Source organism: Lepisma saccharinum, chromosome 16 (assembly GCF_977018435.1).
Source record: "Lepisma saccharinum chromosome 16, izLepSacc3.1, whole genome shotgun sequence".
Classification (NCBI taxonomy): Eukaryota; Metazoa; Arthropoda; class Insecta; order Zygentoma; family Lepismatidae; genus Lepisma; species Lepisma saccharinum.
The window spans coordinates 11,172,195-11,199,160 of NC_139244.1; the positions used below are offsets into that span (position 1 = coordinate 11,172,195).

General features: G+C 40.6%; 2 protein-coding genes across 2 annotated transcripts; both read right to left on the reverse strand.

The window, feature by feature from the left end:
* Positions 1–2,332: 2,332 nt before the first annotated feature.
* On the reverse strand, positions 2,333–8,387 carry LOC145999901 (uncharacterized). Its single transcript, XM_083137177.1, has 3 exons — positions 8,190–8,387; positions 4,805–5,195; positions 2,333–2,743 (listed from the first exon to the last, which is right to left on the reverse strand). Exons 1-3 carry the CDS (start codon positions 8,349–8,351, stop codon positions 2,649–2,651), a joined length of 648 nt encoding a protein of 215 aa, XP_082993303.1. The 5' UTR covers positions 8,352–8,387; the 3' UTR covers positions 2,333–2,648.
* A 14,720-nt stretch (positions 8,388–23,107) lies between these two features.
* Positions 23,108–26,199, reverse strand: LOC145999902 (uncharacterized). Its single transcript, XM_083137178.1, has 3 exons — positions 26,003–26,199; positions 24,719–25,109; positions 23,108–23,265 (listed from the first exon to the last, which is right to left on the reverse strand). The coding sequence occupies exons 1-3, from the start codon at positions 26,162–26,164 to the stop codon at positions 23,171–23,173; spliced, it is 648 nt and encodes a 215-aa protein (XP_082993304.1). The 5' UTR covers positions 26,165–26,199; the 3' UTR covers positions 23,108–23,170.
* Positions 26,200–26,966: the final 767 nt, after the last annotated feature.

The window sequence follows — 26,966 nt, forward strand, 5'->3', positions numbered from 1 at the left end:
GGCACAACGGTCAACCATATGACCCCGGAGAAGGGCGTTTCACAAAGAAATGCGGCATGCTCGATTCCAAAAAGAACATGGCAGATGTGTGAAGTTGATGCGCAAGGGATTCCTCAAAGGAACGAATGGGTCTGTTGAAGTCATGTGGTTAGGGAAGGGATTAGCGAGATGTGATATCCACGGAAAGTGATATGTGGAGACTGACAACCAAGAGGAAAGCGAATGTCTGTAGTGGAAATCACCATTACGTAGAAAAACAAAGATGGTGGTGGTGCTGCGCTAGGTTGCATATGTGTCGACATGTTCACTGTGTGCAGAGTGGAGGTGCCGAGGGAACCACATCACAGACGATTTTCAAACTGTCTGCCGAATCAACGATTGTCTAGTGCGAGCAAACAACCCCCCGGTGTCTGTTATCGTCGGTCCGGCGACATTAATGCGTGCAACGAGATCCTCGGCTGACATGACAGGTGTTTCGTATGCGAGGCGTTTCATCTCTCCCCACAGAAAGAAGTCCAGGGGATTGATGTCCGACGATCTTGCTGGCCACGGCACAGTTCAGGCAATACATCACGAAGAAATGCATGGTATGTGCCACCACACAAGCGAACAGGGAAAATGTACGGCCCAATCAAATGGTCATGCACTATCCCACACCACACATTAACCGCAAATCTGTGCTGATGGTGTGCCACGAGAATTGCATGTGGATTTGCAAAATCCCAAACGTGACTGTTAATATTGAACACGTCCGTTTTGGTGAACGTTGCTTCATCGTTCCACAACACCCAGTTCGAAAAATTCGGGATAGTTTCTATCTGATGCAAACACCATTGGCAAAACACCACACGTGGGCCAAAGTCCTGAGGTAAGTGGTCTTGTACCTTTTTGAGTTTGAAAGGGTACATCCCCTCTTCGGACAGGACGCGCCACACATTAACATGGGAGGTGTTGTGCGCACTGGCTATAGCGAGCGTACTGGTGTCAGGACGATCCCTGACAGCATTTAACACCGCATCCACAAACTGATCTATGCGCACACTTCGTTGTCTTCCAATTTCTCTACGGGGTGGTAGCACTGATCCTGTTTCCCGAAGTCGAGTATGCACTCTTTGAAAGAAGGTGTGCGACGGCAGACTCCTATTTGGAAAACGTTCCCCATACAATCGCCGTGCTGCATGGCTATTACTTCCTGTCTCGCCATAAATGAGATGCATATATGCCAGCTCCTCTGCGGTATACGCAGCCATGCCTATTGCTGGATATCTGCCGACCCGTAGACGACGAACACTAGTGCACTGTACACGATGGGCAGTGCCTATCATAACACCTAGCAGTGCATATTGCAGGGTTTGCCCAATTCGCCAAGTTCACGTCCATCCACTCGTACGTATTCAACCGCAAACGTCTGATGGTAACCTGATGCGCGGTGATGCTGATATCGCAGTACGTGAAGCACGAATGGCAACGACCGGTGCTTTCCTTCCGGAAGAAAAGTACCGTGTTAACGCCCCTTGCGGGAAACTCTAGTCAAGGTCACGCTTCGCCGTTTCTGCATGTGGGTACGTACAAATATCGACAACACAACATAGAAGATAAAATTTGTTGAGATTACATCTTCCATCTCTATGGGCCTGTACGCAATGGTTTTTATTTTTTAACTTTCCGTGTCTTGTTGTACGATTCCACAAATTTTAAACTATCAAATCATTGTTCCTAAATTTTGAGAGTCTAGGGAATAACTTTTCGTGCAAGTAATTATTTCCCATTTAACCAAATTTCTTTGTTGGACAAACCGTTAATTCAGATCTCTCTTTTTGTGTGTTATTAGATCTTGCACTGCCACGACATCTAGTGTTCATTTTCTGTTATAGTTCCCAAGTCGCTAATGGCTAACTCTGCGTAAAGTAGATTTAACAGTTCTTGTGTGATGTTAGCATTGAACTAGTATCGTGTGCCATAATACAAATTGAGTTTTTTCATGTTTTTCCTGATTCATGTTTACAAATATAGTAAGAGGCTTAAGATTTTTCCTTGTGCAACGTCTTAGATTTATACGTTTTGTATTTGCAATAAGTATACACATTTCACGCAAAATAAATGCAATAGAGGTTTTTTTTAAAGGTTTGTCTCTAGTAATAATAAATTCATATTGCATTGAATATTTTTTTTTTATTTTTATACAGTTGTTACAAAAATGTATTTGCTGATGAAAAAGTAAATCACAATACGTACAATATAAACGATTCTGATTCTGAATGTAGTCTATGCAACTAGACATATATTCCAAAGGAAAGTGAAACGTTTCTAAGCGAGAAACAAAGGAAAATCTCACAGATTATCTTCAATATCAAATACACCAAATATTTAGAAGAAAATACGATTACATTTTTGAAACTGTATGTTAGTGAAACTATTAATTCTTATAGAACTCCGTCCATTTACAATCTGTTTTGCTATCCGAGAGTTTGCTTCTAGAGACATCTAGTGACAATACTTGAACTTTGGATTAAATCTTAGGTCTTCACATTAACGTACATTAAATTTCATAATCAGAATATCAAACGTTAAAAAATGCTATGTTTCAGACTTTTATTTTTATGTATATTGTACAATATTTGTTAATTTTCATCAAGTTCGGAACCAAATCAATTAATGGCGATGTCGGCACAGTTTCTGTACTCCTCTTGTGGTCCACAGCCCATTCCGAAGGTACCATCCCCACAGTCTCCCCATCGGTTAGCTGTTGAGAAATAAAGTTACTTTTAATTTATATCTTCACTCATTGAAACAATATGGAAATGCCAGATATCGACAGTCAACATGCACTGTGTTGCGGGAACCTCTGGAGCAAGCGAACGAACAGGCAGTGACTTGGGAGGGATCGACAAATGGACACGTGAGAGGGAAAGTGAGTGCATGGAGGAGACAACGCGGCTGCTGCTACCAATGCGCACTGCTTTGCTACGCCCACTCGCTTTCTCCCCTTTTCCACCGTTATGCGCTGCCTTGCTCCACAGATTCCCAATACAGATAATTTTATGTTCATGAAAGTTATTATTCTTTTATATTTATTAACGTCCCACATTTAGAAATCTCCGCACTGACACACGTGCCTGTTTTTGAGGCAATCAGCTATAAATATTACACGGAGGAGTCCATTCTATAATCAGCATACCATTAAATTAATAATTGCAATGATGACAGACATGGCGGTCTGCAGCCCAGTGTTGCCACTTGAAAGAAAATTTCGGAGGGAACTTTAGGCAAAATTTTAGATAAAAAGAGAAAAAACTTCATGAAAAATGTCAAAATTACGATGAGATTTAAAGATATCCTTGCTATGATTATATGATTTAGGATGAGGATGTAGTATACAAATACATGATTACATACTTAAATCAGTGTTATCACGTTTGGAGTTTTACCTAGTGGCCTATATTTCAACTATGGTAAGACTGAACAGGACGACATCACTACAAATAATAATAGCTCATAGCTGTTTAAAATTTTCCAGCTTGAAGGAAAAAAACTTGGATGGAAAAGATAATTTCTTCTTTCTGGTTGTGTCAACGCTGCTTACGCTCACATTACATATAGTATTAGTTAATTTGTCGACTGTTCATAAATCTGTACAACTTAGAAATTCTTACTTAGCAATGCACCACACTTCCATAAACAAACTCTTGAGGCTAGAAGAGCCTCTGAAATTGTCGGAGAGATGGTAGGATATCTTAAGAAAGTCAATATTGTTATAACGTTGGAGAAATATAAACAATACTCTTGCGAGAGAATAAAATCTTAAACCATCTGAAAATTGTTTCTGTACTATGGGAAATATGTTAACGTCACTTATTCACGACAGCCAATCGTCGTTTTGAAAAGACAATTGTACAACTAACATTCAGTGATTGATCTAATAAAGAAACTAATTTCAAATTGTTTTATTGTACTGGACCAACCGTGCAATGTTTAAAAAAGGTCACTGTAGATGTCAGCACCGAAAGAAAGCTCAAGTTATATCAGCTTGAAATAAGTTAAACAAAAAAGTTGTGAAAGACCACTAGGTAAATTGTTAATTATTGCACTTTATTGTCTATTTGTACTATTTTTTAAATATCTATTGGTTGATATTAAAAAATAAGGTTCATATTATTAGTACTTCAAATACCATTTATTCTATTTGCTTTTATTATTTATTATCCATCACTGTATTGTCACAAAGTATTAATAACATTGTCAATTCTATTGTTAATGTATCTTTCAATATTAATGGGCTTGTAAGAAGTCGAAAAAAGTTTCCTTCAATGAAAAATTATTTATGTTGTTCGAAAACGCACTTACTTTCAATTTTATATATAATTTCATATGAATTGCACATTCTGAATTCATATTAGAATAAAGTTAAAGATGGGGAATCATATATAGAGCGGTGGGAAATTCTCGGACGGAACTCGCGCAGTTCAATACTATATGTATGCACCACATTCGAGACTGAATCAGTGTTGCCATTTCAGTGTTATAATTTTGAGTTTGATGTCTTCATATTTCGCTGAAATGTTGTCCTAATTCATTGATTTTCTCTTTTCGCTTAAAATTTGGTTCTAATTTCTCTGCAAAAGGGAAATTTCTCTTCAGGTGGCAACACTACCAACTGCAAAGATGTCTTCAAATTTCATTGATATTTTGTCACTTTTTATTGATTTTCCCTCCGCTTAAAATTTGGTCCGATGTTTTCGCAAAAGGGGAAATCGCCTTCAGGTGGCAACACTACCTACAGCAAAGTTGGTGCTTAACTACTTACCATCTCTATAGAACCACTGCATGACACAACGGTCGCACGTGAGGCCAGCAGGCAGCTTCACCTCCATGGTGTACACCCCGCTGTGGTTGTTATCATCATCAGAAAGATGGTACTTGGTTCCAGACCCGTCGGCCAGCTCAAGGAGGTACTGGTCGAAGCACTCCTGCTCCTCCAGTTCGTCCGGACTGCTCAGGGGACAGACTCGCCACTCCATCCAGCCGGCGTGGGTTGCCGTGTAGTTGATGGAGATTTCCACGGTCTGGCCTTCCTGGTATTCCCTGGCTATGATCCCCAGACCGTAAGTTCCCCCATTTTCGTTTGGACGTGGTCGGGAGAGGGCATAGTCGTCGCCACAGACGCCACAGGCACCGTCGTTCTGGTGCCACTGTACCTGTAGAACACAAATCACACTTTTACAGTTTTTGATCTTGACTACATTACAAGATAAACATACTCTTATGACTCTCAAGGTTATTAATTATACCGAATTGAAGATCCGAAGTTATACTGACTGATTTTTTGGCGATTGTTCTTGTGAAGTTTCGTTTGCCTGACTTCGATTGTAAAGCTAATGTGACTGACTGATTATTTGGAAATTTCCCTGACTTTCATTGCAAAGCTACTCTAACTGACCGTATCCCTGACTGCTAACTTGGCGGTCTTGTTATGAAGATTTCTTTCCCCGACTTTCATTGAAAAGCTAATTTGTCGATTGTTAATGTGAAGTTTCGTTTTCCTGACTTTCATTGACTGATTATTTGGCATTTGTTATGAAGTTTACTTTCCCTGACTTCCATTGAAAAGCTAATCTGACTGATTATTTGTCGATTGTTAATGTGAAGTTTCGTTTCCCTGACTTTGATTGACTGATTATTTGGCATTTGTTCTGACTTTTCCCATGACTTCCATTGAAAGCTAATCTGACTGACTGTTGGCGATTGTTGTTGTGAAGTTCAGTTCACCTGATTTCCACTGGAATGCCAATCTGACTGATTGATTTGGCTATTGTTGTTGTGAAGTTTCGTTTCCCTAACTTCCATAGGACACCTAATTATATCTGACTGAACGAAAATTTAATGAAAACATTAACTGTGGACACAAATCGCGACCTTAAAGTAAAAAGGTTCTAACTGCCAAGTCTTAATATTCTCAGGAGAGTTAGTTAAAGATTTGACTATTTGCGTAGGGAAAACTAATTATTCCAACAAGTTGTGCTCTGGCATTTGTATAGTGATCCCTCAATCTGTAATATATACAGCAAAATTAATGAAAAAATATTACTAATGTTCAGGTATTGCAAGGACGAATCGCAGTTAGAACCTTTTTACTCCAAAAGCAACGTTTCAGATGAGAGTATAAAGGTTATCCCTTAAATATTCAAACTTGTTGCAAAAAAAGAAAGGTGAGAAATTAGTGATATTCTAGTTATTCTGCATGAACTATGTACATGTTAAAGTAAATAAGATGTAAAAGGTGTTCCAGAGTACAAAATAATACAAATTGATTCATCCAATACTATAAACCAATTACGTAAGTGTGTGAAGATTGGATTTTGAAGTAATGTTTAATAGAAAGTATTGACATGTGAGTCAGTTGAAAAAAGTAATCATGTTGTAAATAGTGTTGCAGTATATAATCCCAGTGGAAACACAAAACGTTCATTTTAACATGTCATGCTACTGCATATCCTTCTGATAAGAAAATGAAAAGTATTTGTACTCATTGAGAGTAGATATCGCTTATTGACAACAAGACTGTAAACAAATTGGAAAAAAAGTATCTTCTATGTTTCTCTTCATCACCATAGCAAAGTAACGTTACTCCACAGCCGGCATCCACTTCATCATAAAAGTGAGATCTGACACTTTTTCTTTACTTAATTGCTTCCCCTCTACGTTGGAGGTTCCTATAGATGGATACATAGGAGATTAACGTTGTGCCATTTGTCTGGTAGTCACAAAGACCGGAAACAAAGCAGACCCCAACTTAAAACCTCATTTGCAGATAGTACTTTTATACCCCGTTGATTTCCACGAAACTAATATACTTGAAGCATGATCTTTACGGAGTACAAAGAATGTAAACCAATGGTCTGCTTAAGGTCACAAACTCATTTTCGCCCATAACATTGTGTCGCCCCTGTCAACACATGCCTTTTAAGCTCTAGAACTATTCAGTCTATGTTATAAAAATCTATGTTGTTAAGAATGGCCGCGGTGGCTCAGTCGGTAACGCGTCTGACCACCATGCTCAAGGTCCCGGGTTTGATCCCCGGCCGGTTCAAATCCGGGAACTTTTCTAACGGTGGAAGCGGCCCCGGCGCCTACCCAGCGTCGAATAACATGGGTACCTGGGGGAAACCCTGGGGGGTAAAGGCGGTCAGGGGCGTGATGCTGATCACATCACCCAAACTCACGACCGGATCAAGAAAGTGTGGGGCGTTACCCTCACACCCCCTATACGCCTTCATGGCGTGGTGCTATGCACAGGGGAACACTTTACCTTTTTTGTTAAGAATTAGTGTTGAATCTTTTCTCTAAAGATTGTTGGATTTCTTGCCATAAAAATGTTATTGTTGATGTTACAATAGGTAATGAATTGTTTAACTTAAATATAAAAGAAATGCTGAAACTATGGAAATATAAAACAACTATGTAGTAACCATAGAAAATTGTAAACAAAATTATGATATAAAAGAGCTAGACTTTTGTAAGCCTTCGGGACATTCTCCTGGTTGCCGAAAGGCTGATGTTTCAGGGGACGTTGGGTAATATCTTGCTTCAATCTTCGGATTGGCTGGAGTACTTGTACTCCATTTGGCAGATATTCCACAAACCCAACTCTGAATAAGGCGTTCTCCTGCATCATCAAAAGACCAGGGTTATAAACTTCGGTACAACTAATAGGTTTAGGCCTACAAGTTGTATCGGGTGAATTGTCTGTTTGAAAAGTGTTTGTATACCTTCGAGTAAAAGGTCTTAATGATCTTTCATTTGAAACCTACATAGGTGATAATTAAAAATAAATCCTGCACGACAGACCTCCCAAGGGCTTGGTCCTACTAACCCTTAGAAGCCTTTGAGAAGTCCGATAAAAGGGTTGTAACCGACTAACATAAAGCCCTAAAGGCAGAAGGTGTGTGTCAAAGTGCAGATAGAACCTTTTTACTTTAAGGTCGCGAAATATTCATACACTATGAATATAAACACAGGTACAACAAATTAAGATACGTTTTCTGAGAAAATCCACTTTGTCTACCGTTTCGTTGGCGTCGCTAGCCATCAGCGCTATACTAATCAGTCCAGAGTCACCTTACTGTCTAACTGTGGTTTTGATACACACTCTGTCCCCTTCCTTGAGGTATATTTCAAGTATAGAAACTTACCTCGTACATGCCGCAGTTGAGAGCGTTGTCCAGGTAGTTGGGAGGAACGTTGAAGCCGAAGCGCCACATGGAGGACCTCTCGGGTGGTTCTGCCATGAAACCATGGCCAACCACCTGCTGGACGAGGAGGGCGCTCACCAAAACGAGACTGGTGCGAATCATGTTGCTTTGTCTTGCAGGAATACAGCGGTCAACGTTTTATATTTCCCTCTGCATGTGGTGTATTATCACCAGATAACTATCTGCGCTTTACATGGGTCATCACGTGTTGACGTAGTGTGTTGGCGTGACATGACATGAACTTTTTGTACGATTTGTTGCCCCATTGTATTAAAAAATACCTCTATCTTGAGTAGGTGTATATCTGGATTGAGACGTAGCAGCTTTTGTGAGGCTGATATTTACATTGATAAGACTTTGTGTGGCCGAGTTCGTACATGTCATGTCCTATATTAGGAAGGGATCGAGAAAACCATTGAAAATAATGAATGCATAGATTTTACCCTTCCTAAGCGACGTCATAAATCCCATTTATTTGACAACACATACTCATAAGATTAATTAAAGTAGATGCATGGTTGTTAGAGGTCCAAGAAATTTAAATAAATTCAATTCCGGTCCGGGAGAGAAAATCAGCAAGTGTCAATGGGTTCTAGGCCATAAAGAACCTTCTTATGTATAAAATATTTCAATTCGGTCCAGGAATTTTGTTCCGGACGAATGTAAATTCGGTCCAGGATCTTTTGACTCTCCCTACACTGGCGGGTCTAAATCGTCTACTTCATTGATTTGGTGTCAAGTAGTGTATTTGGTATCTGCACCTTAACAGATTGTTTACAGAACGTTCCGGGAAGAAAGAAGCAAAAGGAATCGAAAAACCCCTTTTTGAAATAATAGACTGAGTCCGGTACACAAAGGGAAGTAAGCGCTCGTGAATTTCGGGCGAAGGTGTGTTGCAACAGTTGGCGCGGAGAAGTTACAACAGTTGGCGCGGAGAAATTACAGCAGTTGGCGCGGAGAAGTTACAGCAGTTGGCGCTGAGAAGTTACACCAGTTGGCGCTGAGAAGTTACGACAGTTGTCGCGGAGAAGTTACAGCACTTGGCGCTGAGAAGTTACAGCAGTTGGCGCGGAGAAGTTACAGCAGTTGGCGCTGAGAAGTTACAACAGTTGGCGCGGAGAAGTTACAGCACTTGGCGCGGAGAAGTTACAGCAGTTGGCGCTGAGAAGTTTCAACAGTTGGCGCGGAGAAGTTACAACAGTTGGCGCGGAGAAGTTACAGCACTTGGCGCGGAGAAGTTACAGCACTTGGCGCGGAGAAGTTACAGCACTTGGCGCTGAGAAGTTACAGCACTTGGCGCTGAGAAGTTACAACAGTTGGCGCGTAGAAATTACAACAGTTGGCGCGGAGAAGTTACAGCAGTTGGCGCGGAGAAGTTACAGCACTTGGCGCGGAGAAGTTACAGCACTTGGCGCTGAGAAGTTACAGCTGTTGGCGCTGAGAAATTACACCAGTTGGCGCTGAGAAGTTACAACAGTTGGCGCTGAGAAGTTACAACAGTTGGCGCTGAGAAGTTACAACAGTTGGCGCTGAGAAGTTACAACAGTTGGCGCGGAGAAGTTACAACAGTTGGCGCGGAGAAATTACAGCAGTTGACGCGGAGAAGTTACAGAATTGGCGCGGAGAAGTTACAACAGTTGGCGCTGAGAAGTTACAGCAGTTGGCGCTGAGAAGTTACAGCAGTTGGCGCTGAGAAGTTACAGCAGTTGGCGCGGAGAAGTTACAGCAGTTGGCGCGGAGAAGTTACAACAGTTGGCGCTGAGAAGTTACAACAGTTGGCGCTGAGAAGTTACAGCAGTTGGCGCTGAGAAGTTACAACAGTTGGCGCTGAGAAGTTACAACAGTTGGCGCTGAGAAGTTACAGCAGTTGGCGCTGAGAAGTTACAGCAGTTGGCGCTGAGAAGTTACAGCAGTTGGCGCTGAGAAATTACAGCAGTTGGCGCGGAGAAGTTACAACAGTTGGCGCTGAGAAGTTACAGCAGTTGGCGCTGAGAAGTTACAGCAGTTGGCGCGGAGAAGTTACAGCAGTTGGCGCTGAGAAGTTACGACAGTTGGCGCGGAGAAGTTACAGCACTTGGCGCTGAGAAGTTACAGCAGTTGGCGCGGAGAAGTTACAGCAGTTGGCGCTGAGAAGTTACAACAGTTGGCGCGGAGAAGTTACAGCAGTTGGCGCGGAGAAGTTACAGCAGTTGGCGCTGAGAAGTTACAGCAGTTGGCGCGGAGAAGTTACAACAGTTGGCGCGGAGAAGTTACAGCAGTTGGCGCGGAGAAGTTACAACAGTTGGCGCGGAGAAGTTACAGCACTTGGCGCTGAGAAGTTACAACAGTTGGCGCGGAGAAGTTACAGCAGTTGGCGCTGAGAAGTTACAACAGTTGGCGCGGAGAAGTTACAGCACTTGGCGCGGAGAAGTTACAACAGTTGGCGCGGAGAAGTTACAGCACTTGGCGCGGAGAAGTTACAGCACTTGGCGCTGAGAAGTTACAACAGTTGGCGCGGAGAAATTACAACAGTTGGCGCGGAGAAGTTACAGCAGTTGGCGCTGAGAAGTTACAGCAGTTGGCGCGGAGAAGTTACAGCAGTTGGCGCGGAGAAGTTACAGCAGTTGGCGCGGAGAAGTTACAGCACTTTGCGCGGAGAAGTTACAGCACTTGGCGCTGAGAAGTTACAACAGTTGGCGCGGAGAAATTACAGCAGTTGGCGCGGAGAAGTTACAACAGTTGGCGCGGAGAAGTTACAACAGTTGGCGCGGAGAAGTTACAGCACTTGGCGCGGAGAAGTTACAGCAGTTGGCGCGGAGAAGTTACAGCACTTGGCGCGGAGAAGTTACAACAGTTGGCGCTGAGAAGTTACAGCACTTGGCGCGGAGAAGTTACAGCACTTGGCGCTGAGAAGTTACAACAGTTGGCGCGGAGAAATTACAACAGTTGGCGCTGAGAAGTTACAGCAGTTGGCGCGGAGAAGTTACAGCACTTGGCGCGGAGAAGTTACAGCACTTGGCGCTGAGAAGTTACAGCACTTGGCGCTGAGAAATTACACCAGTTGGCGCTGAGAAGTTACAACAGTTGGCGCTGAGAAGTTACAACAGTTGGCGCTGAGAAGTTACAACAGTTGGCGCTGAGAAGTTACAACAGTTGGCGCTGAGAAGTTACAACAGTTGGCGCTGAGAAGTTACAGCAGTTGGCGCGGAGAAGTTACAGAATTGGCGCGGAGAAGTTACAGCAGTTGGCGCGGAGAAGTTACAGCAGTTGGCGCGGAGAAGTTACAGCAGTTGGCGCTGAGAAGTTACAGCACTTGGCGCTGAGAAGTTACAGCACTTGGCGCTGAGAAGTTACAGCACTTGGCGCTGAGAAGTTACAGCAGTTGGCGCGGAGATTTTGACTGGAAGGTGGTCGCGCAAGTTAGTGCTCTGTCTGTTGAGTTTTGCATACATCCGGGGACATTTTCTTCTGGGGAAGTGGTAAAGTAGACTCTTCAGTCGGAAGACCACGCTAATCCGCCGTTGTTTGCAGAGGCACAAGAAACGTTAAATCGGAATTAAGGCTCTCCGGAAAAGAGATGGTGCTGGAGTGAACTCACTCTGCAGCAGTTTAGCAGATTTTCATTCAGTGACGCCGAGGTTGCAGAGAAGGATTTTCTCCAGCGACAAGACACCGAGGATCGTCGGAGGAAGAGGACGGAACAACGAGGATTTTAGTGAAGTGGTCCCCAGTGAAGAGAACTCTTGTTCTAATCCCCACAAGCTCGATCTTCTGATGAAAAAATCCCACTAAAGTTTGAAAAGCGCTAATTCTTTCTAAAGGCCGGCCATGTAATCGTGAGTAAAAAGGTTAAATTTGTTATTTTCATAACTATATGTGAGAGTGATTTTTTCTTATATTTATTTTACCAAGATAATGTAAAGTACTGGTGTCAACTCTTGTATTGGGTTTACTCATGTCAACCAAGAACCACCAACCAATCAGTGTGAACCTTTAATTTTTGTTTGTGAAGTTATTTCTTAGTTTTTTCTGTAATAAAAGAAAGTAAAGGTAACTGGTTATTCTTTCCTTCAAACATTAAAATCGATAATAATATTTGAAATCAGATTATCTCAATCGAATTGTAGTTAAAAAGCAAAGCTCAATACTAAGAATAAAAATAATAACGATAAAATCACGTTTTATCGTTATAGAATACACCGTTTGCACTACGTTCTGGAGCGGTTCAGTGTGTGCTGTATGGTCACGTGGTGCGCGCTAACTAATCAAATGAACGTTTAAAGCAGAAGACAGGCATTTATCGAATCTTCTGAACTTGAATACCTCTACAATATTGTGATAATCTTCTAATATACAGGATGTATCATAAGTAATAGCGCAAACTGACACAGGTGAAAGTACACGATAATAGAAGCAAAAAAGTATCAGTAAACATGGGTCTGCAAACGAGCCGTTTTCGAGATAATCGCGAATGTGTGATTACAAGCCGCCACCGACTTCATTATTTGTAAACTTCGTCTAGTTAGTAAAATGCTAATAATACAGTAAGAAAAGTAACTCCCACAGTACGATTAGACTAACTAACTAACTAACTCCCTAGCCTTCTTAAACCCGAAGGTTTATGGCTGCAGCAACACAGGCCTGCCATCTGTCCCTATCCTGAGCAAGATCTATATACTCTTTTCCATCCCTACCGATTTCCCTTAGGTCCATCTCAACGTTGTCCCTCCATCTTCGTCTTGGCCTTCCTACAGGTCTCTTACCATCAGGTTTCCCAACAAGAATCCTGTAAACTCCTCTTTCCTCTCCCATTCGTGCCATATGGCCTGCCCACCTAAGTCTTCTTGATTTAAATATTCTAATAATATCTGGAGATGAATACAAATTATGTAGTTCTAAATTATGTAACCTTCTCCACTCACCTGTCTCCTCATCCCTTTTAGGTCCAAATATTTTCCTAAATATCTTATTTTCAAATACTCTCAATTTATGTTCCTCTTTCAACGTAAGGGACCAAGTTTTGCATCCATGTAATACTACAGGCATAATTACTGTTTTGTATATTTTAACTTTTAGTTTCTTAGATATTAAACGAGAAGACAAAAGTTTATGAAGAGAGAAGTAACATGCATTTCCTGAATTAAGCCTACTTTTTATTTCCTCTTTAATATAATTTTCATTTGTTAATATTACTCCTAAGTATTTGAATTTGGAAACTGGTTCAAACGAGTTGTTATCAATAATTAGATTTTGATTATTACCTAACACTTGGTTTCGGCCTGTAAGCATATATTTAGTTTTCTCTTTGTTAACTTCCAAACCTATCTCTTTAGCAGTTTTGAAAAATATTTTAGCATTATTCTTAATTGTATTCACATCTTCCCCCAGTAAGTCTACATCATCTGCATATGCTAACAACTGAGTTATACCATTTAATTGTAGTCCTTCTTTAGTTTCTTTTACCTTCCTAACTGCATATTCTAAGGCAAAATTAAAGAGCAATGGAGATAATGCATCTTCTTGTTTTAACCCATCATGAATTGTAAATTTGTCAGACATATTATATCCACACGAATTTTACTTTCTGTTCCACTGGTGCATATTTTTATCATACTAACAAGCTTCTTAGGTATTCCAAACTCGACTAATATATTATATAATTTATCTCTTTTGACCGAATCATATGCTTTTTTGAAATCAATGAATAGCTGATGGGCATTTTGATTATATTCCCACCTTTTTCAAGTGTCTGTCTGATGTGAAAAATTTGATCTGTAGTTGATCTGTTACGTTTAAATCCACATTGATAATCACCTATAATTTCATTAGCATATGGTGTTAGTCTTGTTAAAAAATGTTAGATAATATTTTATATGTTGTTGAGAGTAGAGAAATTCCACGGTAATTATTGCAGTTCATTTTATCACCTTTTTTAAACACAGGAACAATTATGGATTCTTTCCACAGTTGAGGGATTTCTTCTTTATTCCATATTAAACAAATTAATTTATGAATTTGACATATTAATGAATTTCCACCATATTTAATTAACTCAGCTGGTATTAAATCAATGCCAGGTGCTTTGTTATTCTTTAGCCTTTTAATAGCATCTTTAACTTCAGTCAAGTTAGGTTCTGGAACTAAAGGTTCTGCTGTGTGGACTTCATTTACTTCTGATTTATCTCCTACATGGACATTTAAAAGGTCATTAAAGTAGTTCTTCCATCTATTTAGAATATCGCTTGGGTCAGCTAGAAATTCACCGTCTTTATCTTTTATCAAGTTTACTTTAGGTTGCCACCCCTTTCTAAATTCATTTACACCTTTATATAAATCTCTGATATTTTTATTCTTGCTGTTCGTTTCAATTTCGTTGATTTTGCTTTTCAAGTAATCTTTTTTTTACTTCTAAACGTGCGATTAAAATCTCGCTTTATTCTATTATAATTGTTTAGATTTGTATCATCAGAGTTATTTAACCACCTAAGTCTAGCCTGATTTCTTATTTCCATTAGATTATGACATTCATTATCAAACCATGGCTTACTTTTTCTCGGTTTATGGTATCCTATACTTTCTTTAGCTGCTGATTCTATTGCATTACGTATGTGCTCCCAATTCTTATTTACGTCTGTTTCATTTATATTTCCATCATCATTTAAATCCTGCAAAACCTCAAATCTATTTGACAGTTTAATTTGGTAATCTTTCTTAATTCTTTCATCAGTAAACTTTCCTGTATCAAATTTTATAACTTTTAGACTTTGTTGCTTATGATTTATCACTGAGAGTCTTTCTCTTAATTTAGCAATTACTAAATAATGGTCACTGCGATTAGACTGTGTACTGATTGTATCCATCCTGTTTGATTACAACGCCACCTCTTGGAAATCTTCTGTTTTGTAAACAAAGAGCAAACCTCGGACCGCGAAAGAGGTAAAGCACTCGGTGTTTACAAAATGCAATCAATGACGGCTGGTATCCACACATTCACACACATTATTAGCATTTTACCAACTAGGACGACGTTTACAAACAATGAAGTCAGTGGCGGCTTGTAATCACGCATTCGCCATTATCTCGAAAACGGCTCGTTTGCAGACACATGTTTACTGATCCTTTTTATGCTTCTATTATCGTGTACTTTCACCTGTGTCAGTTTGCGCTATTACTTTTGAGACACTGTGTATATAAAATGGATATATATATATATGTGTGTGTGTGTGTGTGTGTGTGTGATGGTGTGTGTGTGTGTGTGTGTGTGTGTTTGTGTGTGTGTGTGTGTGCGTGCGTGCGGGTGTGTGTTTGTTCCTGCAAAACTCTCGAACGCCTGGAGCGATTTCAACCAAACTTGTTACATGCATCACTTACAATATGGAAAGAAATACTGTGGGGGTAAGACACCCCTGGGGGTGGGAAGGGGTGACATGTAAAAATAATCGAAAACGATCGATATTAGTGTGGAATCCATAGTTTTCGGGGTCGCTAAGATGAATAGTGATACTCCCAATGCCGTTCAACTCCAAGTTCATTTTGCACTATTGTTAGAATTCATTATTTTCCTGTCTAATAGAAGATTGGGATAAATAAATACCCGGGCAACGCCGGGTAATCAGCCGGTAGCAAAATAAAACATCATATCTAGTCATTTTACTTCCTTATTTCATGAAAGAAGGTAGAAGGGAGGGTTTTCTAGCGTTTAAACAACTTCTTACATCATAACCCTATTTTCAGTACTGTATCGTAACCGCAGTGCAAGTCGGTATGGAAGACCAATGGAAGCAACGCAAGAACACTTATCAGTGCTAGGATATAAACAATTGTTCCTCGAAGAAACGAATGTAAACAATGACAGTCAAGTGGAGGGATATAGACGGTTGAAATCAAGATCCCTGCTGCTCAGTTCCCTACCAGTGTGGTTACCGTAATGTAGTGTCGGTTTATTTTCCTTTGGTGTGTGTGCGTTACTAGTGTTGTGTGGCGAAATGCATAGTGGATCGGGAATCTCTGGAGCAAGCGAACGAAAGCAAGTCTCTGCGCAAGAAGTGACGCTAGATGGCTCCACCAATGAGCAGGTTCGACTAACGCGATTGTATGGAGGGGGAAAGCGACTGTAGTTATCAGCCTTTGCAACAGCGTGTACTGCTTCTCTTCGTCTAATCGATGTCTCCCCTTCTCTACCGCAATGTGCGGCCTTGCTCTAGATATTCCCGGGATATAGTGAAGTACCACGATAAGAAAACTGTTAATAATAATAATTAATAATGTCGGCAGGGCCCAAAATAAAGGATAGCCTGGGGCTCACATTATATCAATCCCCTCTGTTTTTACCTATTTTTCCTTATTCCTGTTTCCCTATATTTTTGCTTCTGCATCTATTAGTAGCATTCTTCCTTCATCTGCTTTCTATCGTTCTCTTTCCTCTGCTTTTCTTCTCCTATTTCTCTCTCGATTAATTTGCTTTATTTTACTTCGCCTTTTGTGCCACTTTTGGCTTATTTGGGAAGACGGAGTTGAGTGATGATATGATGAATGGACACTCACAAACATCCATTCCCAGGCCGTGATTCGAATCCAGGACCCCTGGCGTCGTAGCGCGATGTGTTAACCACTCCGCCACGGGGGGCCGGGTTTTCTCTCTCTTGATTTGATCTCATTATCTCCTCCTCTGTTTCTCTGACACACTATCTCTCTCTCTATTTCTCTGTGCATGATTCTTGCCCCTTAAATGATACTGAAATTTCCTCATGTAGATTATTTGGGTTGGCAACTATGTCACGTTGGGCCAGAGCATCCCATCGCCCACCCTGTGGTGACGCCCTGTCCCTTGTTTCTATCCGGCCCTCTGGATTATTTCCTTGTAAAATCCTTTCAATCTCTCTTTCCACCTCACCCTGGGTGCCAAGCGAACAGATTATATTTGCGCCGGAATTACGAAAGGGTTTCACATAACATTTATATTTTTTACTCCCTGGTTCGTTACTCATGTACAGCAAGTGAATAAATATTTGGTTTAAAATGGACAGTACTGTAGTTCTTAGAGTTAATTCTTAAATCAGAACATTTCGGGTATGATTATATGGGTTTATTTTACGTCGTTACATATATACATATTTACATAGCGTTTCCATGTGTGTCTTGCATAGAATAAATTAACAAAACACTAAATCAACATAATTGCGCACCTATGGCATACACCATCGGCACTTCCCTTACTGCAGAGTTAGCAAAACTATCTCTGCGGGCCTACCTTCAGCTTAAATGATATTCCGTTCATTACAAATGCGTTTACTTACGCCTTCACTCTTTCTTTTAGGAATCAATTATTCAATACGTAAATATCCAAATATTCAAGGCTTTTTCTAAAAGGGGACTTGGGACAGCAACAGGGGTTGGCTTACACCAAATGCTACATTATTATATTAAGTCTAGCCACCAAAAGTGGACTAAACTCGAGGAGACGTTCCTCGTCGTCGAAAGATGAGGAAACACTGTTTTTTGCTAAAGCCCACTGGCCTTTTTATAGTCGGGGTAAACGTCCGTGAACGTGGACCCCGTAGCAGTGGAAAATTCCACTCCAACGGTCTTTTGAAGGACAGCTCCCCCAATGGGAAGTTAAAAAACACTGGAAATCTAATATCTAGTAAAGCACAATCCAATAAGCACATACACTTACATCCAGTAATAACATAAAAGTACACTCATGGAAACAATATTACTTAACCCTACACCTTGTAGCTGGCCAGCAGTTAATTAATACAATAATACAAAACCAGTAATGGTCAATCCGACTTTACACTTTACAGCAGAGACTGACAAACTATTATATCCAAGTGGTAGTCAAATTGATCATGAGCAGAAAGTTCGTGGCCATTTTTAAAAACATATTCGCACGAACACGGTGCTTGCTTCTTTACAAAAACGAAACATAAAACTGTTCCTTGTGTTGCAGAGAACTCGTGCTGAAAATGTATTTCTGATTTTGAGATAGGAAAGCAATTTGTTCCGGAATTAAGTCGTCTAAAGATCTGGTTATTGAAAACAGTCTCGAATGGTTTAAGTAAGTAAATGCCAAAAGATGTCAGAACTAAATTCCTAATCCATATAAGAGCTAGACAATGCATAGAAATAGTAAGTTAAAGAATATTTTCCCGTAGTTTCTAATAATTTTTATTTTCATTCGTGTTTCTCTATTTTTATATAAATCTTGGTATCTATATGGCCAATAAAATTAGGAAAATCAATAACTCATTACATAATTTCCTTTTTCTCTATTAATTACACGGTACTATTATAGTATGGGGGAGACACCTATAAATCAGATATTTCGCACTTTTTACATTGCTAACGTACTATTTTGGAATGCTGAACATTTGCTAAGGTGAAATAATGCATTTCTAACTAAGATAATGTCTATTTCTTACATTTTCGAGTACTTACTGTTACTTGTTATTTCGATTCTCTAACACATTATGGCGGGCGATAGCGTACTGCTTCAGGGCGCGTTGTGCGAGTGTTTTGTCGATGTATGCAGTGTTGCAATCTTGTTCACCGGAAAATACCCACTTTCGTGCCCGGATTTGAAATTATGCTAATACGTCGCAAACCATTGACGTTAGCCTCACAAACCATTCACGTTAGCCCCACAAACCTTTGACGTTAGCCCCAAAAACCATTCACGTTAGCCCCAAAAACCATTTTCCGTAAGGTTAGGTTAGGTTAAGTTAGGTTAGGCAAGCATAGTTAAAAAAAAATAGAAAAATAAAAATACTCGACACGTCATGTTCTAGTGAAAACACGGCGAGTTTGAAACACTGAATACGGTGTTACGTCATGTAACACACGGAACATTGTGCTCTCGTGCAGAAAGCTAATGGCGGCAGCAGAAACAGCGTGTCGGACAGAGATTTTTGAAGAAAACAAGATGCATTCGCATTAAAATGGATCAAAACTACATTCACGAACTTCCACAACGCTACAGAAAATGATTTCCGTAAGTACTTTCTCCTGTAAATTTGAAGAAATCCGTCCCCCCTATACTATAATGTTACCAATTACACTTTATAATACTAATTGAACATATTTCTTATGTGTAATTTAAGTTAAATTTTTGCAGAGATATTCAGAATGTTTACTAATCTAGTATAATATACTAAACATCTCACAAAATCCAAGTTGAGCTTTCGCCGCCATATTGGAAAATGGCGGCCAATTTAAGTTTTTAGCTCATATTTCGTTGACTGCTCAAGATATGTTTCAGGGGGAGCTGAAATATTTGTTTAAAATTGCTATATAGAGCATTAGCCTTAATTGACACTGCCAAAAGAAAATGTAGGTCCCCGAAATTAATTCTTAATGTACTTTCCAACGTAATACGTTTTTAAACATATTTTTGTATTTCTTTCTTCACCTTGCTGATGCTTTAGACTCATCGTGACCATGAGCCAGGATTCGAACCAGAAACCTTGTGTGGTGAGTTTGTGAGTTGAACATTCCACTTAGACGGTTTTGGGCATATTGTTGACTTCAGATTTAATGTTAAAATTATTCGTATCGGTTACCTTTTCGGAAAGTAGCCAAATGTCATTTTGTCTTCCAAGTATTACACCCTAGACTGCGTTTGTCAGACTAACGAGGCAATGGCGTCTGGACCCACAGCAGTGGCGCATCATGAACATTTGGTTTACCACAACAATTCTTATTTATTATTATTATTATACACTCCATCTGGATTAATTAGACATAACAGAAATAGAACAAAAATGCAAGTAAAACAAAAATATTTTTCATAAAATTTTCCTTTCTGCCGAAAATTGGACCTGGTCCTCCCCTTCATCAATGGAAATTTTTCTTCATTTACCTCTGGCAAGCGTGGTGGAAGGAACAAGCAGTTTTCTCGCGCCAACGTTGTTTGCAGCGCTGAAACTGAGCATCTAGAGCGCATGTTTTTAAATAGTCACTCGTCCACTTTTTCTTCGTCTTTCTTTCCCTCCGAGCGTACGTCATCGGCTTCTTATGGACAATGACCAGTGGCGTACGTAAACCAATCTCCGTCCTCTTCTACGGTGTAGAGGTTTTGCAGAAGGATCGCCATCTGTCCCTAGTATCTTGCACTTCTTTCCAGTCGCTGCCTCTTATTTCCACAGCTCTCCTTACATCGTCTTCCCACACTTTTCTATGTCTTCCTCTTGGTCTCGTCCCCTGCTTTTTCTCTTCGTATACCGCTTTGGCTACGTGCATTCCAGCCATTCTCTTCACGCGACCAAACCATCTTAGCTGGCTATTTTCAGTTCTTACGGCGGGCGCTCTAGAAGCTGGCAAGGAAAGTGGGGAGCGGGGAAACGACCAATCCAGCACGATAAGAAACGTAGCGGCCAGTAGGACGAGTTTCACGCAGTGCCATTTCCGGCCGCGTCGTGTCTCTCGGCGCCACTGCTGTTATCTGGTTGGTCTGTTGCGTAATACCCGCTCCCCACTTCCCTTGGCAGAACTAGGACCGGCCGCCGTAAGAACTGAAAAGAGCTATAGCAAGGGAGAAACTCTCAAACATTTTTTTATGGTTTGATTTCTCACTCAATCACGTCTTGTCTTTCCTTCCATCTTACGCAATAATCTCTCTTCTATTGTCTGCAGTTTACTTTGGTGTTTTGATGTAAATGTCAAAGACTCGCAGCTGTGCAGAAGCGTGGGTATGTACGAAATACGTAGTTTTATACACTGCTACTTTTTTTACTTTGTTATTTATATATAATGAGCGGTTTCCCATATACATTAAAGCTAAATGTGTACCCACAGCTAGTATAAACCCCTGTGGTACTCGTACAGTGGCGCAATCACGGGGGGGGGGGACATTGCCCCCCAACCTTGGATGGAAATCAAATCTAGGGACCGGGGGGGGCAAACATTGACGGCCAAGGGCAGCAGGGGGCACAGAGGGTCAGTTGCCCCTTCTATTTCAAATTTTATGCAAATAAAAATACATTTCGTTTCGCTCCCAACGCCTCCTTTTCTTAGTCTTGTCAAGTTCAGAGCCGTAGCTAAGGTGGTGTCAGGATTCGTCCCCTGGACACTGACCGGTTTAAATGAAAAGACGTTGTAAAAGATGGAATGGCATGGCGCCACCATGAAATTACTTGCACCCTATTAGATCAATATTGCTTTCTGTTTGCGAAAAATTCGATCTAGAAATTGTCTTGATCGCTTCGCTCGCAATTTCATTGTTTTCTGTATTACATTGTGAAATTACCAGAGAGAGAAGCAAGACTTCTCTCAATTGATTTTGTCTCACATGCATGAACAATTGTTTGGAGGAAAAGTGGCATGAACATTTTAGAGACAATTTATGCAATTTTTGCTGCTTGTTTGTTATGACGTGGATGAATTGATTATGTAATGTATTTAAATAATGTGTGTTGTGTATAGCTTGATTGATTTGCTTTATTTTACTTCGCTTCTTGTGCCACATTTGGCTAATTTGCGAAGATGGAGATGAGTGACGGTATGATGAAATTGATGAACAAACACTCACAAACATCCATGCCCAGGCCGAGATTCGAACCCGGTATCTCCGCCGCAGGGGCCAGCTGTTGTGTATAGCTATATGTGCATAAATAAACTTTCAATAGTTACACAATTTAGTGTTAGCAAGTTTCACGTGTGTAAAACATATGTTGTACATGATAATTATATATGTTATATGACAACAAGTACAAGAATTACATTCGGAATGCATTTTTCATGCATTTTCTGCCATTCAAAAATACAGTTTGTGTGCTTGCTGTCCATTATTAGTTAATGTCAAATTGAACGTTTTGAAAAAAAAATTCAAATCCTTTGTTGCAACACAAATGCTTTAGCACAGACTTCTGCTCCCTTTATGCGTAATTTACAAGGATAATAACGTCCAATAATAATAATAATAATAATAATAACAATGTCATAATAATAATAATAATAATAATAATTATTATTATTATTATTATTATTGGTACGTTTATCCTCTTGCCGCGGTGGCTCAGTCGGTAACGCGTCTGACTACCATGCTAAAGGTCGCGGGTTCGATCCCCGGTCGGTTCAAATACGGGAACTTTTCTAACGTTGGAAGCGGCCCCGGTGCCCACCCAGCGTCGAATGACATGGGTACCTGGGGGAAACCCTGGGGGGTAAGACGGTCAGGGGCGTGATGCTGATCACATCACCCCCCCTCACGACCGGATCAAGAAAGTGTGGGGCGTTACCCCCACACCCCCTATACGCCTTCATGGCGTGGTGCTAAGCGCAGGGGAGCACTTTACTTTACTTTTATTATTATTATTGGTACGTTTAACCTCTTGCTTGCCCTCCCCCAGACAAAAATTCGTGGTTGCGTCTCTGGACTCGTATTTCCTTTTCTAATGTTTGATTTTGATTTGATTTGATTTAGTTTATTTTACTTCGCGTTTTGTGCCTCTTGGCTAATTTGCGAAGATGGGGATGAGTGATGAAATGATGAAATTGATGAATGGACATTCACAAACAACCAAGCCCGACCGGGATTCGAACCCGGGACCCTTGGCCTTTTCTAATGTGTTTGTTATTGCCTTTTCTTAAGTTTGAACTCATCGTTCATCCTCATATAAAGGATTCCTTAAAAATATATATATATTTCGTAAGTCTTGAATACTTAGATATCATTACCCCTTTCTCTGTCTCAGTTTCGCTTCAACATGTCCAATTTTTATTCAACTACTTTTCGTGAGAAAACATTCACCTTCTCTGTATGATGGGGATTTAAGGAAACATTTTGAGTAACATTTTTTCTGTGCTTTTATTGTTCTGGTAACGTCCACATGAAGAAACAAACATTTTTTGTTACGGTGGGTGTAACGAACAAGGTGCTGGTTGCTCATCTTTCGAATTCTGATTGTTGATCTTCATGCCATTACCACTGTATAAGCTTCTCTTCAAGCAATAGAGATGTCAGCACAGTTCCTGTATTCTTCTTGTGGTCCACAACCCATGTCGGATGTTCCATTACCACAATCTCCCCACCTGTTACCTGTTAGGAGAAATAAAAAATCATAATGTACTATTCCAATCCCACAAAGTATTCAACTTATTCATAACACTCAAATATAACTGTAAAGATTCAAGGTAAAGTTTTGATGTAAATGAGTGTCTTTCGTTGCAGTGGAACAACTTTCGTTCCATCTGAATTGAATCTTGGTTTGTAATTGAAAAAAAAAAGCATTCCATATAGTCGAAATGAACCTCAATCCTTTGAAAATTACAAAGTAATGTACTTTAAGCGAAGCCTAGAACTTGTCCTTTATCCCTGAAATGTTGTTCATCTGCAAAAAATACACTTTTTTTATACACTTACTAGCAGTGGCGGCTATTAGAGGGACGAAGGCGGCATTTCCCCCCCAACTTTTCGCCACTTTGCTCCCCCACTATGCTAAATCTTATCTACAAAGGGAACTGTAGTCTTTGCCCCCCCCCCCTGTTTTGGCATCTTGCTCCTCCTGGTTTTGGGACCCAATCTCCGCCACTGCTTACTAGTTTTCTGCATAAAAAAGAACTAATTATTAATGTTTTGAGTGTCAGTTTTCCTAAGTCCAACTACTATGATATTTGAAATGCAAACATACTCGCCAAATAACCTTCATCGTACAGCCAATAAATAAAAACACTTGCCAAAGATTCTATTTAGGTCATTCTATGCCGATTTTGCTACCTTGTGGGTTATTCGCGACGATGAGGATGACTGATGACGTGATAAGCATAACGACATGTTCATGCATTATGAAGGGTTCGAACCTGGGACTTTGTAGAGCAAGTTTTACGTCACCGGAGTCGGTTCTTTCTCCAAATTTTAATCTTAAATTATGTGGCCCGTGTTTGTGTGTGTGTGTGTGTAAATATTCTATAAAAATTTCTATTCCGGTAGTGTGAATGTGGCAGTAAATCAGTTTACCTATAAATACTAGATATAACTGAATTGGTTTATCTGATTTTTATTATCCAACATCGGTATATTGAAATAATACGGATATTTATATATTCGGACTATCCGATACTTACAAAAGAGATACCTCATAATTGAAATCTGTCCAGATTTCTTAGCCAATGGCCGATGTCCATGACCGAGTGTTTAGCACAGCGCGCCACGACGCCAAGGGTCCCAGCATGGGTGTTCTTTGTGAGTGTTCCGTCACAAATTTCATATCAGCACTCATCCTCATCGTAGCGATTAGCCAAAGGAGCAAGAAAAGTGCCTAATTCAATAAATCTTGGACACTATACGCTGTCCCAGTTATCTCTGGAGGAGACGAGTGAAAACAAGTCTCTTCGCAAGAAGTGACGCGAGGGGGCTCTGCCAATGAACGCGTAAGAAGAAAGGGTGGAGTAGCTACCAGCCATTTGCAGCAGCGCGTACAGCTCACTCGCTTTCTCTCCTTCTCTGCCGTTATGTGCGGCGAATCCTGTTAGAATACACTTCTCACACTTACCATCTCTGTAGTACCACTGCATGACGCAGCGATCACAGGTCAGTCCCTCTGGAAGCCTGACGTCAATGGTGTACACTCCGCTGTGGTTGTTGTCGTCCTGGGAGAGGAAGTACCTGGTTCCAGAACCGTCAGCAAGTTCCAGGAGGTGCTGGTCGAAGCACTCCTGCTCATCCAGCTCCTTGGGGTCGCTCAGCTTGCAGACGCGCCATTCCATCCACCCGGCGTGGGTGGCTGTGAAGTTGATGGCTACCTGCACCGTCTGTCCCTCCGTGTACTCTCGGCCAATGATTCCAAGGCCGTAAGTCCCTCCGTTCTCATTGGGTCTTGGGCGAGGATCGGCGTAGTTGTCTCCGCAAACACCGCAGGCACCGTTGTTCTGCTGCCACTGGACCTGGAAGCAAAGACCACAGTTTGATTATTTTCATAGCAGCCCCTGAGTGTTATTACATCTGAAGCGAGTCGCGCCTCGACAAGCCTCCAATCCCGTAGCCGGTTTCCCGGTAAGTTAATGACGTCAACTCAACCTTGAACCTATCGCTTGCCCACATGGACCGTTACTAGGTTCGCCAGTCAGATTCATGCAGCCGTTTGGAGCTTTCTGAAAGTGATAAGACTCTACTTCTTTTTCGTAAAGACAATTTATTTTCTTCTAAAAATGATCCGACCAAATATTTTTTATATATAAGTCATTCTTCTTTGGCATTTTTTCACTCAAGGTCTTAAAATGTAATAAGCAGAAATGAAGATTGAATCTTCTCTACTCTACAATGAGTAAGCTATAATTTTTTCTACGAGTTTTATAACATGTCTTAAGTTTGAATCTGTTTTGCAAGTGGGATCTGGACCACTAAGTACCTGCACCGGGAATTGAACGCGAGGCCCCTTGATTACAATCCAACTTCATTACCGATACTCTATTGAGGAAGCTTATGACATCTCTTAGATAATGAGAGTTATGTAACACAGTACTTGATTGAGGAGACGTGTCATAACCAGTGAATTACCCATACACACACCTTCCTCCAAATTTGCTCAACAGACCCCAATTTTCTTTTTAACAAAAGTCATTTATGGTTATTCAACTTGAACATGAGCTTTCAACCCCTTCCCATCCCAAAATGTAAAAATTCTGGATTAACCCTTAGTTACTGCATCTAGATACTTCATACAACTGGTCTCTCTTTCCTTGGAGATGTACATTTGAACATATCCTAACAAAGCTTTAGAAAATACTTGTCGTGATCAATGCACAGAATAGATTTTTCTTCATATATCACAACTTACCCCGTAAGATCCGCAGTTGAGAGCGTTGTCCAGGTAGTTGGGGGGGACGTTGAAGCCGAAGCGCCACATGGAGGACCTCTCGGGTGGTTCTGCCAGGAAACCATGGCCAACCACCTGTTGGACGAGGAGAGCGCTCACCAAAACGAGACTGGTACGAAGCATGTTTGTCTATCCAGAAGGAAACTACAATGATCGCTTTCAGATGCTCGGATATTTATAGTGAAACCGAGATGTCGCTAATTCTGAGCAACACGTGCGAAGCAGGTAGGTGCTCACGTGTACGCACATGACCTTCCTCACCAATGCTGTCAAGTTCTGTTACTACTATTATCAAAGACAGAATCTAAAGGAGTTTATTTTGAATAGTACTTGTGATGCTAAGAAGGTTCAATACAATAGGCGCGTGGGTACTTGAGAAGGACACATGATAGCACGTGCAGTTATGAGATTAAAAAGTTCACGAAGTAAATGGCACAAATTATTACCTTTAATATAACTAATGATTATAATCTTGACATTTTCACGTGCATTGTAATGTTGACGGACAGGTGGCGTGCATATAACTTTTAAGGGGAGTTTGGTCTTTTATTTAGTGATCGTTCCTATTTTTTATTATTATTTTCGCCTCTTTTTTGAAGGAATTCCGTCTCAAAGTGTAGGGGAGGGGTCACGCTGCAATTGGCAGATAACTGACGAACTTTATCAGAATATTTCGTCTCTCACAGGAGTTAATTTGAAGACAAGTTGTGTAAGTCCACGCTTGTATTTCGTGTTTTAGGTTATTGGTAGTATGTCTGTGCCTGATTTGCCTAAAATAAAATGTTTCATTTTGCTCTTTTTTTCTCTTCTGTCACCCTATTTTATATTTTCTCACTCACGCTGTGTGGTTCTCTACATCTTTTGGGATTCCTCAATGATGTAATAATAACGTCATTGCCTTGTAATCAAGGGATCCCGGGTTCGA